The 14,381-nt window shown below is 39.8% G+C and overlaps 1 protein-coding gene across 2 annotated transcripts in view; it reads left to right on the top strand.

Moving 5' to 3' along the window:
* The window catches only part of cdh24b (cadherin 24, type 2b), a 150,044-nt gene that overhangs the window by 84,072 nt on the left and 51,591 nt on the right, over window positions 1-14,381 (top strand). For both annotated transcript variants that reach the window (XM_083541609.1, XM_083541610.1), the window contains exons 4-5: window positions 549-668; window positions 6,851-7,018. In XM_083541609.1, the coding sequence (XP_083397735.1) occupies window positions 549-668; window positions 6,851-7,018 (288 nt within the window). The remainder of the gene's footprint in view (window positions 1-548; window positions 669-6,850; window positions 7,019-14,381) is intronic.

Here is a 14,381-nt window from a genome sequence, read left to right as displayed (position 1 = left end):
CTCTTCCTCCTGGAACCTGTTGGTGAGTGGGATAATTTATGCATCAAGTGAACATTTTGTCCTCAAGCTTGATTTTTTAGAAGCAGGAAAAATGGGCAAGCGTAAGGATTTGAGGGAGTTTGACGAGGGCCAAATTGTGACCGCTAGACGACTGGGTCAGAGCATCTCCAAAACTGCAGCTCTTGTGGGCTGTTTCCAGTCTGCAGTGCTCAGCATTTATCAAAAGTGGATTAAGGAAGGAACAGTGGTGAACTGGCGACAGGGTCAAGAATGGTATTTGAATCTGTTTAAATATCATTCGTCCTGTAATATATCGCATTTGTATCTGGTTAGAAATGACAGAAAGGATGGAAAAAATGAATCTACTTGAGGGAAAGCAGGGTCAATGTGTCAGCTTGTATAAAATTTGGTCTCCGGAGGTCAGTTGTCATACGGTGACCAGGACTCGCTGGATGAATGCTGTGAATTGTTCTGTATTGATGTTGCCTTCTATCTATCTCTCTCTCTCTCTTTCACTTGCTCACTCTTTCTTTTGTTTGCGTTCATAGGCACATCCATTGTTCAGGTGACAGCAACTGATGCTGACGACCCCACCTATGGGAACAGTGCTCGTCTGGTCTACACACTAGTGCAAGGCCAGCCTCATTTCTCGGTGGACCCACAGACAGGTGAGTCTGTTCTTTTCCGTCACTTTTTTTTTTCCATTTTCACCAGCTTTTTGAGCATCCCATGGTCCCAGTTTGCTCTTAGTATAACATTCACTCTCCTGCATCCTCTGGATTTTATAGAGAGCCACAAGGGTGTTAGATACTAAGGTAGGTGATTTGAGGAGGCCTGTGGTGCAGTCAGCATTACATTTCCTCAGGTTCAGTAGGATTGAGGTGAGAGCACAGGCCAATTAAGATCTTCCACCTCTCAATACTTGGAAACCATATCTTCGTTGAGCTGACTTTGTTTACAGCGGCATTGTCATGCTGGAATACGTTTGGGTATCCTAGTTCAAGTTAAGGGACCCATACGTTTGCCATATAGTATATTTAATAATGTACCAAATGAGTGATGGAGTAAATATGGTGTTGTTCTACAGGCTCACTACAACAGATTACTGTGCTCCATATTTAATTTGAGACTGGTTTTGTTCCAGATACACAATTCTCCAATATTATACAAATATACAAATTGTGATGACTGTAATGTGATTGATGGGAGCTATAGACAGAATAATTAACAAGATGGCTACCAGTTCTGGGGACTAGTTTTGTGATAAATTCAAACTGAGACTGGTACAACTTTTGGTTGTGAACTAAACGAATAAAGGAGACGTTTGGATAAGTTTGGATTGTGATCTCAACGTTCCTACACATTTTTCATTTCAAAATTCAACACTTTTCCAGACTCAAATATGCAGAATTGCCTTAATATTTTAAAAACCATATTTAACATCTGATATAATGAGTTTAAATTCCAACTATAATCTCTGATGTTTGTCAGAATCGGAATCTCTGATGTTTTCCATGTGTTTAGTCACATGGTCAGAGGCACTGTACTGTCAACTATGCAGATCCCATCTAGCACCAAACTTTTGGTAGCTCTGAGAGTCTGCTCCTAACTCCACGAGTGGCCATGTCCACACTAATATGTTCTCATTCGAAAACGCATCTTTTTTCCTCTCGGTTTTGGCGTTCCGTCCAAACTAAGACCTTTTTTTTTTTTTTGTGTGTGTCAAATAAGTCAAAATTAGCTTTCTAAAAACCAAAGCCCTTCAAAGCGGATCAATTTGCAAACGCTGTTTTCACGTCGCAGTGTGGACTGTGAAAATGGATTCTTTCCAAAAACCGACACATTTGTAGTCATTGCGTTTTCAAAGACCGGAAAAGCAATTAAACACCAGGCAGTAATGTCACGGGTCGAGGAGTCTTACGTTTTTGTTCATGTGTGGTACAGGGATAAAGGCGTTTTCAGACGTTTCAGTGTGGATGAACAACTTTCAGGAAACGATTGAAAACAAAAGCGTGGACGCAGAGAGTTTTTAGATGAAAACGCCATTTTCGAATGCGTCCAGATTAGCGGTAGACGTGGCCTTTGTTTTAGAAAAAAATTATTTTTACAAATTCGTAATTTCATATTTTTGAAAACCAAGTCTAAAATATGGAATACTATTCTTTTATTTTTTCTTTCACATAGTAATATAGACTCAAATCACTCAAATCAAATTCCCTACTTTTTCATACTTTTTCAAAATGCATAGAAACGCTGGATCCTTGCTGGTTAAACAAGAGGAGTAGTGGGTGGAGCCATGATCTGAAGAGAATTTAATACATTGGAGGAGTTCTACATCTGCACATGAGACGGAATCCCAACTGACGAATGTGTAATGATTGGCGGCGACCTTTCACAATATACATGACGCCGACTGAAAGTTGATTTGCTGCAATTTTTTTTGCATTTTTATTCACTGAAGAAATCATTTTGGTGAACAGCTTCATTAGATTCAAGTCACTCGGATGAATTGCTTCTAATATTGAAGACCTATTGGGGACCTTCTATTTGCATCTACGGACGTGGTATCTCAGGGTTTTACAGTAGATTCTGGGTCGAGCCCCGGTATTGCCAAGCTGCCGCTTTTGAGCTCTTGAGCAAGGCCCTTAACCCTCCGTCCTCCAGGGGCCCTTTCTAACATCACTGAGATATGTGAAGCCCCCACTGCTGTAATGCACATGTGACAACCAAAAGGCTTTTTTACCTAATTAACTCATCTTGTATAACACTTGGCTGCTAATTTCTCTCTTTTAAAAATTGTACAAGGCACTTACATATTCACACCTTCGTCTGAATTTAAAAAACAAATGACTACATATTGAAATCTGTTTGTGTGTGTGTGAGTGTGTGTGTGTGTGTGTGTGTGTGTGTGTGTGTGTGTGTGTGTTTGAGGTTATTTGTTTCTAAAAACTGGTAAGGATGACCCAATTGTTATTAAGGGCGCTGATAAGAAAAAAATAACAGAATCAAGGGACGGCGTAATTCCCATTTCTCATGAAATCAAAATTTGACTTTGCTTTGCTTACTCTTCCTGTTTTTCTTTTCTAGTCTCTCCTTTTTTTTTTGCATCAACCTTCCTACATTCAACCTTCCAGGTTCCTACATTGAAACTAATGAACTTTACACAGGCTTTAATGAAAGACAGTGTCTGTTACACGGCTTGTATCTAAACAGTAGCCTACCAAGAAAGTCACTGTTCACTGTCTTCCTCCTTCCTTTCACAACAATTTCTCTCAGGAGTTTTTCTTTTGGCATCGTCGTGCGTTTAAAAATCATCATCGGTGAAGCTTTTCTCCCGATGCCGTGCAGCTCAGAACACAGGTGAAGTGCGTTTTCATGCCCGGTTGTTTTCAGCGTGACGAATAATTCACATTTCCTGTTGACAGTCCGAGTGAGCGGCAGGTCAAACATCAGAGGAGCATCATCCATATTTATGATGTGGTGCGACCCGATTCAGTGGGAGCGCATCTGATTTAATATAAAAAGTTTCATTGGTTCACCTGAACCCGTTCGGCAATTTCATTGGTCTGATGTTATGGGGTTCAGTTTTTTGGCTTGAAGTTTGTGAAACCGGAAAAAAACCAGGAAAAAGCCATAAATTAGCCGCTCCGTTGTTTAAGCCTCGGGGTTCAAAGCGTGGGAAAAAAGTAGCGGCTTATAGTCCGGAAAATACGGTATACAAGCTGAATTTCCCCCAAACTTGAATGTTGTAGATACACTTAATGGAGTAGAGTGTTGGAACTTTTCCCACAAAGTTGGAGGCACACAATTGACTAAAACGACTTTGGATGAAGTAGCATGAGATTTTCCCATCACTTGAACTAGGAGACCCAAACTATTGCCCCAATGGCTGAATGAGCACAAATCTTCACAAATATAGTAGAACATCTTCTCAGAACTGTGGAGGCCTTCTATTTCTCAATAAGTTTGTCGTTTTGCTGTACTGATTCACCTTCCACATTTTCCCTGAGGTGGGTTGAAGTTGTGCTAATCAGTTCGGTGTTCCTATGAAAACTTTTGACACTGCCATTATGGATTAGGATTAGGATTTTCAACATTTGTTTCTTTCTTTCGGCTTCTCCCATTAGGGGTCACCACAGCGGATCATACGTCTCCATATCCCCCCTGTCCTCTACATTTGCCTTTTTCAAACCAATTACCACCACATCCATAAACCTCCTTTTTGAGCTTTCTCTTTTCCTCCTTCCTGGTGGCTCCATCCTCAGCATTCTCCTACCAATATACCCCATGTCCCTCCTCTGCACATGTCCAAACCATCTTAATCGTGCCTCCATCAACCTTGTCTCCAAAAATCAAACCTAGCTTAAGAGTGTCCAAAGGTTTGGAGAATAAATTCCCAGATTTCTATACATCCTCCTCATTGTCACGATTATAGACCGCATTTTCTACAAACTCTGCACACGTGTCGACGTGTAACAATCTGGCTTTCGCTTGTTATTGTCTCTTGTTTCATGCTGATTGTTGGCTTCCTGGTCCCACATTCCTGTTACGTCTATTGTTTTGTGTTTTGTTTCATTGTCTTGGGTTTGTGAGTCATTTGCACCCAGACCCACTTCTCAGATTTTTTATATGACAATGATTAACATCCCATATAACCCTCATTATAGTTTGTTCAATGGTTCAATGCGATTTGGGGCAAAAAAAAAATGACAGTAATACCTCGGTATTCCTCAGCTGCCAAACACGTCAAATTAATCGTTTCGGCAATCGTGACACGCTCAGAAATCGACACCTCAGCTCTTCAGTTTAGCGCTAAAACAGATCTCATATTAGCTCTTGAACCGTGCCATATCGTGCCCTCCTAAGCATTCTTTTGTGCTTTCTGTGCATTTTTGGCCTAAATCATGGGTCCTAAAGTGGTTAAATGTGCCACCAAGAAGCCTGGAAAAGTTTTACAAATATACAGTATCTGATTACAGGATTTCTTTGTATGACTGCAATTGTACAAAATAAAATCGTTGTACAATTTGCCAAGTAAAATTTGAGGAATCTTAATGCAGTTTCTTTATTTTTTATAGGGTTGCAAAAGGGGCAGAACATTTCGGGAATACACTTCTGAAAACGTTCCAGAAACTTTCTATGGGAAACAACATTCTTTGGGGAATATGGAAATATTCCAAGTTGGAAACTTAGCAGGAATTTTTGGGAATTAATGAGAATTTGCAAGAATTAACTAGAAATTTGATATAAACTGGATCATATACAAACATAAATATAAATCTTCAGCTGACACGCATGGAAACTAATACAGATTTTTTTTTATGACAATTTTTTAAACGTTTTAAACATAAATTTATGTAATGTGTATGTAATTTACATGAACACACACATATTCGGACATGAAGGATTCAAGGTTTCGTTTTCCAACCACATTTCCGTTCCCTGTTATAGAACTTATAAGACCCAATTTATTCCCATTAATTCCCATAGAATGTTTCTTGAAAATTCACAGAATTGCGTTAAAAAATACTTGTTTGGTACTGACCAGTTTCAGAGACTTGACTATATTTCTGATCCAAATTTGCATTGGATCACCCCAATCTCATAAATGGTCACATGACTCATTCAGTACAGTTTGACATAATAGTACATACAATAATTATGATTTATGATCTGACTTTGAGGTTCTTCACCCAGAAGATCAGGGGCCCCGCAATTTCTGAAAATTTGTTTCTTATTCTGGTACATAATGTTATGTTTTTCCCTATAACACCCTTTCAAATATTAATAACATGCACTCAGGGAAGGTTTTTTCTGCCACGCACTTCACCACAGGTCTTACCCATGTCACATTGTGGCCTATTGGAAAGGCTAGAAAGGCATGAGAGACGTCAGAAAAGACATGGACGAAGCTTTTTCTGGTAGGAGGACGAACGAGAGGCCATTCGAACACAAAAAAACCTCCACTTGTGCGTTGCTGTGTTTTGCTAGGTGATTGGCTGGCAGCCGTATGAACTGTACAGAGTCTAGTGTTTGCTTTGTTTGCGTGTGTGTGGGTGTACAGAGGCGAGTGTGCATGTGTGTGTGTTTGTGTGTGTGTCTGTGTGTTTTGCCAGAGAGAGCGGGGCGGCTTAAGAAGAACAGCGAGACAGAATGACAGAGCGACGAAAAGAGGGTGGCGATTTTTTTGTGTGTATGTGTGAAAAGAAATTATTGACAAGGCTGTGTGCGCTACTGTATTCAGTCTATGTTTCTATATTACTTTAGGTGTTTAGTGTGTGTGTGTGTGTGTGTGTGTGTGTGTCGGTGAATAACGGGCGGCCCTTTGTGTTTCCATTCCGTTCAGCCGCCTAATGAATCCTAATTAATTTTGTTGACATTTCTGAACCCCATGCTAAAATGCTTTTTTTTTCTTTCCTTTTTTTTCTTTTCTTGAAAGGTTTTGAATGCTAATCAAGCATAATTAACCTCATTCTGTCCTACGTTCAGGGCACATCGTTGCCTTTGTCTTGTTGGCTTCAAAACATTTCATGGTATACTCGTTCACGTGCTCATTAACACGCATAATGGTATGGCGTTTTATAACCTATATCAAAGCCGAAATGGAAGCTATTTAGTGTTGAAAGGAAAAAAAAAAAGTTCGGGTTAAGTAGTGACACAATAATGGCAGTGCAAGGAAAATTATAGTACATGGACGCTTGGTGTAGACGATTTTATCTGTCACACCGTACAAGTGAGGTGGAATGGAACTCGAGCATTAAGTTGAGGGTTAAAAACTTCACTCAAGAGCTTGGCAGCAGTGTTTTTGAATTTACATCTATATTGTTTTCTCTTTCTTTTTTTTCCACAGGAATCTTGCGTACGGCAGTCCCCGATTTGGACAGAGAAACCCAGGATCAGTACCTCATAGTACTCCAGGCTAAAGACATGGGCGGCCATCTCGGAGGGCTTTCCGGAACCACTACGGTTACCGTGAAACTGACAGACGTCAATGACAATCCTCCGCATTTTACCCAGAGTGAGTACATACAGACTGTTATGGACAAAAATACAGGGACGCCTGACATTTTCAATCGTGTATGGTTCTTCCCCAAACTGTTATCACAAAGTTAGAAGCATACAATTGTATAGGATGTGATTGAATGTAGTAGCATGAAATTTAGTAGCCGGTTCCTTGAAGATATGCTTTACATGAGTTGGAGTGGAAGATCTCCTGCTAGAGAGCTCTGACCTTGACCCTACTTAACACCTTTGGAATGACTCAGAATGCTGAGTCCACCCCAAGCCTTCTTACCTCTCCAACATCAGTCCCCCTGATTACTACATGAGGAATGGGATGTTCAAAAAGCCCAATTATACAACCAGATCGCCACAAACATTTGTCCATATAGTATTATTGAGATTATATGGCTGGAATCTACCAAAACAGACCCCAATATTCAAGTAATAAAAAAATTAAGGATGAAATATTGCTGAAAATCATTTACTATACTGTTGAGATGGACTTTTCATATCACAAATCACTACCTGGAATCTACTGTCTCTGTTTATCATATTGAGAACATCATTACCATGGTAGAGCATGGCGGGGGTAGCCTTATGCTGTGGGGATGCTTTTCATCAAGATAAAACCGGTCACGGTTGAGCGAAAGATGGATGGCAAGTCCTTGATGAAAATCTGTGAGAAACTCTGGTCTAAGACAAAGGCTCTTGATGGCCAACAGAACAATGACTCTGATCATATTCTAAAAGGTACCCTAGAGTGGTCCTCACCAGCAAAGGTGGTGGAATGGTTCCTGGGTAAAAGGTGAGATTGCAGTTTGGTGGGGAATCTGAATCAAGAGTTTAAAGGACTTGAGCAATTTTACCTACAGGAGGGTGGAGAAGATTCCAGAAGGGCAATGTTGATTAAGAGACAATAGACTTACAGCTGTATTTTCCAAACTTTTAAAAGAAGGACAGGCACAGGTCAGGCGATAAGTGAACAACGTGAACAGAGAAAGACAGGGACTTGAACAAGAAGCCAGAGGTGAGAACAAAAACAGTTAAACATGGAACATAAAACAAAGGTTTGGTATATGCATCAAGCTGGCTGTAATACTTGTCAAAGGCATGATGGCAACAAAGGGGTATTTATATACCTATGAATTATACATGGAAGTAGAGACAGATGTGAATGAGACAACAAGTGAACATGAGGACCAATGACAGGACAGGGATTGAGACATTAGAGAAAACAAACACATATACACACATGGCTTTGAATCTTGAGAATGGCATGTGGAAGTGCATTGCAAAGCATGCCAGCATGGGCAAATAGAGTGAGTGTGGAAAACAGTGACATTGGGTAACATTACGCAATGTAGGGAAGTTCAAGAGGGGGTAAAATACTTATGCAAACCAGTGTATACTGGTATGTGTATGTTAAATCCTTAATAGACAAATGTAGCAAACTTAGTTCGGATAATAGGACGCTATGACAATGCGTTCCTCATACACAGTATGGTTATTCACACACACACAGAGGCGAATGCATCCTATTGTAGTCTTTTCTCTGGTAGTTTCTTTATACTATGTTTTTTATTCACCCACACCATTTGTGAATGTGTAGAAGCTCGTGTAGGACATGCTCTGACAAACAGGCATGGCTAAGAGGCTTTGCTTTCTTTAGGACTATGACAATGCCGATGCCCTTGTGGGGCTGGAGGACTGAATGCATTGCAAATTTTGGCCTTTTTCTAGTTTCTCAATCTTTCTCTCGCTCCCTCTCTTGCTGTCTGTCTTAGTATAAAAAAGTGCCAATTAATAAACCAAAATATATCCTCGATAAAGTGTCCTAGGACGATATGCAAAAAGAGGGTTTTTTTGCAGATTTTAAAAATGTCCTAAACATCTTTTGATTTCTGGAAATTTATGCACAAATGGCATTTGAAAGTAAGAACCCTACACTGGCTCAAACAGCTAATCTTGAACCATCAGTTTTTAAACTCATGCAGACATGTGGTGGTTAAGGCTCTAAGTTTCTAATCAGAAGGATGGGGGTTTATGCCCTGTAATTGCCAAGTTGCCACTCTCAGGGCTCTCAAGCAAGGCCCTCTGTGCTCCAGGGGTGCTGTACCATGGCTGACCCTACACTCTGATCCCAGCTTCCCAACATCGCTGGGATATGCAAAGAAAGATTTCCAAACTTTCATATTCTTGATCTTGGCTGACAGGACCTGAAACCCGATGTGGCCTTCTGCTATCATAACCTGTACTCAACCATCAAGGTTGGATGTGTTGTGTGTTCTGAAATGCTTTGCTGCTCGCCACATATGTTACTAGTGGTTATTTGAGTTATTGTGGTCTTCCTGTCAGCTCAAACCTCTTTAGTCATGTTTTGCACAAGAAAGTGTTTTGATTTTGCATAAATATCTCAGGAGATCAGCAGTTACTTAAACAGTACCTGAAGCACTTTACCTGTATCTGTCTGAGAATTCTATTTATAGTGAAACATGGGGGTGGTAGCATTATGCTGAGGAGATGCTTTTGATCAGCTGGAAACTGGTCACGGTTGAATGGAAAATGGTTGGAGATAAATATAGGACAATCCTTGATGAAAACATTTAAGAGAATTGGGTCGGAGTTTTTTTAGGTTAGTGTTCTAAGAGGGCCATGACTCTAAGCATATTGTAAAAGCTATGTTGGAATGACTCATTGTCAAAGGTGAGATATTAATCTGGTTAAGAATCAGTGTTAAGACCTGTCAAGAACTAATCATCTTAAGCAATTCTGCGAAGAAGAATAGTTCTGCTAAGGTATTTTTTTCTGCTGATGTCACATGATTGATCTATTGGATAATTGAATACTGAATACATTATAGCTAACCTGATAGGTGCCAATTCATCCTTCCTGAACTCCTTACAATATATTACTGGCAAGACTACCATGCTGTAGAGGCAAGGCCAGATTAGACCAGAGCTATTTGATCAAGGGGTCACTGTCATGGAATTGACTCTTATTACGCTGGTAGCTTCTTGGGTGGCAGCATCAATGAAGGTGACAGAAACAAACTGGCACTTTTAATGAGCCTGAAAATGTTCTAGGACTCACTGGATGTGTAGCTCTTTTGTTTCCGACAGTTTTAATTTACATTTGCAGCACTGTTTTTATCGCCTAGGGCACAACCAACAGGGTGGGTAGGTGGAGGATACAGTGAGCACCCCATGCCACTCCATTGCCCTCACCTATTTAAACTATTTATATGTTTAATATACAGCATGTGTACTTACTTGAATTCATGCACTTTTTCAATGTTTATTAAATGTGTTTAACCTTTTTTATGCCGAGGGGGCACTTTGGAAAAGAGAGGTGAATAACCTGGTGGGCCTATAGTACCTGTAGGTTTGCATTTTTTTAAAGGGTTATGTTCATCGTCAGACATGTAAAAAAATTGCACAGCTTTCAAGCTTTGTTTATTAAACCACCATGATACAAGGATTTTATTGGTTGCTTTCAGGAATCCTAATAATCTACCTGACCCAAATATTCCTTTATTGTCAATAAAGGTTCATTTTGTTTAAAACATGTTGCTGTCAGGGGTCATGGTGAATTTTTGGTGGAAAAGTCTACCAAAGGTCAAGTAACGGGGGGAAGTGGTGGCTTAATCATAAAGGACCTTGGGGACATGGCAGGTTAGTGGTAAAGATCTTTTGGTTAAAAGCCATGAGTTTAATTCCCAAAACTAGCCAATTGCCACTGGTAGCCGCTTAAACAAGGCCCTTAACCCTCATCTGCTTAGTTGTATAAACAAGATAATTGTAAGTCGCCCTTGAAACAGGCATTTGCCAGAAGTACTTAGATGTTCAGCAGTAATTTAGTGTCATCTTTGGAGTGACAGCAATTTATGTTACCAATTTTATTTGCCACTTATTTCATCACATTTTGCCATTTCTTACTTGTTTATGCACCTGCCCCCAAGGAGGAGAAGATTTTCTTTTTGAGTTTATATGACCTGAATTACTAAGTAATGAACAAAAACACGAGGGTTAAAGTGTCCTCAGAAAAAGGAAGGAAAAAAAAAACATATGGAAAAGGATGATTAGTATGCAGTGAAGTAAATATTTCCTCTATTCGTGGTCTTTTGCCTGGAACTGAATTTTAAAGAAAGGAGATATTTAAAAAGCTCAAGGAAAAGTGCATATGTACAGTACTTGTCTAAACCTGAGCTAGAATTAGATGGTGATAAACAGTCCTTTGTACAGAGGTACTCAACCAATGGGTCTGACCCAGTACTATCATGGAAGATGGGCAAATGTGTATAAATAGGACATCGAATTATGTATTGGGAAGTGCTAGCCAAGTGGTGAAGGCATTGGTCTTTGGGTCCGGGGCTTGTGGGTTTGAGTTCCGGCCACACAAGGCTCTCTTAGGCTCTTGATCAAGGCGCTTAACCCCCAATGGGTGCTCATTTGTGGGAATGGCGATAAGGTACCAATGGATGGTCCCAAGCCTGGCTTCGAAAGGAATAGGGTGGGCATTTGTCTTGCAACCCAACCCCGTTACAAAACTGCTACAGAAACTGCAAGTAAGCCATCAGGCCCACCTAGTGCACATTAGGGTATCTGAGGACTTAAGTATATATTTATATACTAAATTTACATCCAGACCTTCAAGCCACCCCCTACCTTTGCAAAATGTCAGAATAGCTTTGTTTTTATAAAATTGAGGTTGGGATGATCAGTTGCATTGTATCATGCATTGTCCTGTAAATACTTTAGTATTTAAGGTCTGGGTTTGGACGACTTCTCTTCTGGTCAGAAATGAAATTTGCACAAAAGGTCACCCCCTTTCCCCGAAAAGCACTTCACAATTAATTGACTTTCTCTCAGATTGCTTAAGACGGTGCCGGAATAAGATTGATCTGAAAGTAGTACAAGGGCCGAGGGTCCTAATGGAACGAGACATGACAGAATTAAGGGCGCATTAGTCGAGATTTGCCTATGAACCATTTTTCATGCGTTTCTATCAGGCATCATGTTTGAACATTTTAAACAAAGCGCCATTCTCCCTTCTTCAGTCATCTTTTTTCTGTAGAAAAACAAAACAAACCATGCATTTCTGTGAGGAATGGTAGCTTCCCTGCAGTTTAAACCTCCTCTGGAGTCCCATAATATCTCTTTCTTTCACTCTTTCACTCTCAGTCTGTTTCTCGCTCTTTCTTTCTGAGCTTACCTTATGTTTCTTTCTCGGCCTAACTCGATATATCGCTTTCACCTTATCCATCATTCTTCTCGAGATATCTCAAACTGTGCTTGCAGGTATTTTATAACACGATCAAAGGCGGCCTCCTTGCAATTCTGCTCGATTACTTTAAATGGCTTTTGGAAAAAAAAAAAGTGGTCCAAAACCTGCAAGGTCAATTCTGCCTCACATGTTTTTTTTTTGTTGTTGTTTTTTTTTACCTTTAATGTAATAATCCAAGTGAAAAATAACATAGAAATGTTTTTTGATGGGAACAATAAAGCAAAAGCAAAAAAAATAAAAAGTTTAACCTGGTAACAAGTTTTCTGCCAAAATAGATTCGTATTTTCGACAGTTTGGCGTGATCAAAGCCTATACAAGCCTATTCAATGCATGAACCAAAGGTGAAAAGCCTCCTGATATGAAGCAGAACATATTAAAATAAAACGACTCCTCATACAAAGCAGTAAATGATCTTGCTTTAGTGATGGACAAAGTACAAAAACCATGTACTTGAGTAAAAGTAGAGATACAGTGCTCCCTTTAAACTTTCATTTGAGTAACAGTACAAAAGTATTTGCTTTCAAATACACTTAAGCAGGGGTCTCCAATCTTTTCCAGAAAGGGCCAGTGTGGGTGCAGGTTTTCATTACAACCAATCAATGGTCACACCTGATAGTCATTGAAAATGAAGATCATGAGGTTTGAACAGGTAGAATTTGGTGTGGACTTGCTTGGTTGGAATAAAAACCTGCACCCACACTGGCCCTTTCTGGAAAAGATTGGAGACCCCTGCACTTAAGTATCCAAAGAAGTTAGGATTCGGCGCTCTCACCGCTGCGGCCCGGTTCGATCCCCGCTCAGGGAACCAACCCCAGCCATTAGGGTTGCACAAGCCAGTGCACTCTTAGTGCCGGTTCCAAGCCTGAATAAATGGAGAGGGTTGCGTTAGGAAGGGCATCCAGCGTAAAAACGTGCCAAATCGAACATGCGGATCATGAATACAGATGATCCGCTGTGGCGACCCCTAATGGGAGAAGCCGAAAGAAAGTATGTATGTATCCAAAGTACTATGATTTGTTATGACTATAATGTTCCTATTATCATTTTTGACACAAGTCTCTTCGCTGATCTTAGTTTATGTGAAAAGACTCGAATGTGACTCTCAGCACACTGATCTATTAATAGAATGATATTAATGAGCTAAACACTGATTGATTTCTATTCATGAACCCAAACCTTCTTTTGAACTACTTGAAAAAATGCGCCCATGCAAATTCCTTCCAGCATTTATTCCTCTCTAAATGTTTTGTTTGCTGTTAAACTGATGCTGAACTGTATGTTGTTGATAAGTAGATACCACCGAGCGCCAATCATACAAGCTCAAAACAGAGAACCCTGATTGGTGGTTTGCTGCGTGCTTCACCGGTTCTGTTTTTATTCACTCATAAATAAAAAGGAACGACTGATTTAGCAGAAGGTATTTTAGAAAAAAAGTAGGATATTTAACTTTCAAATGTAGTGAAGTAAAATTCTCCCCAAATGAAAATAATTGAGTAAAGTACAGATACGTGAAAAAGCTACTTAATTACAGGGACGAATTGCATTTGCTTTGCTACTGTCCACCACAGTCCTTCTCATACCATGGTCACTTAACCTCATTGATAAAGATAAATCAAATGTTGTTGAGGTTTGCAGTGTTAAATCTGACGGAATGGGTAAAAATAATGCTTCACTTTATATACAGTGCAATAAGATTACATTTATTTAAATGAATAGTGATTAAAAGAGAATGTGAATGTATTGATGAAGCTGTTGAAGTTACACAGCTTACAAAAAGATTCCTAATGCTTTTTGAACATCCCATTCCACATTTAGTCCCCATTTGCTATTATAGTAACCTCCATTCTTCTTGGAAGATGTTCTACTGGTTATTGGAGCGTCTAAAGTCAGGTCCTGAGGTAGGTGGGTGATGTGAGGAGGCCTGGTTTTGCAGTCTGCATTCACATTCATATATAGTAGGATTGAGCTCTAAAGCAGGTTACACAGGATCTTCCAACCCATGGAAACCATTTCTTCATGGAGACATTTTCATGCTGGAACAGGGTACATGGTAAATTTTATATATATATATATATATATATATTTGTGTAATGGGT

Source organism: Silurus aristotelis (genome assembly GCF_946808225.1).
Source record: "Silurus aristotelis genome assembly, chromosome: 5".
Lineage (NCBI taxonomy): Eukaryota > Metazoa > Chordata > Actinopteri > Siluriformes > Siluridae > Silurus > Silurus aristotelis.
This window is presented reverse-complemented; position numbering and strand designations above follow the sequence as displayed.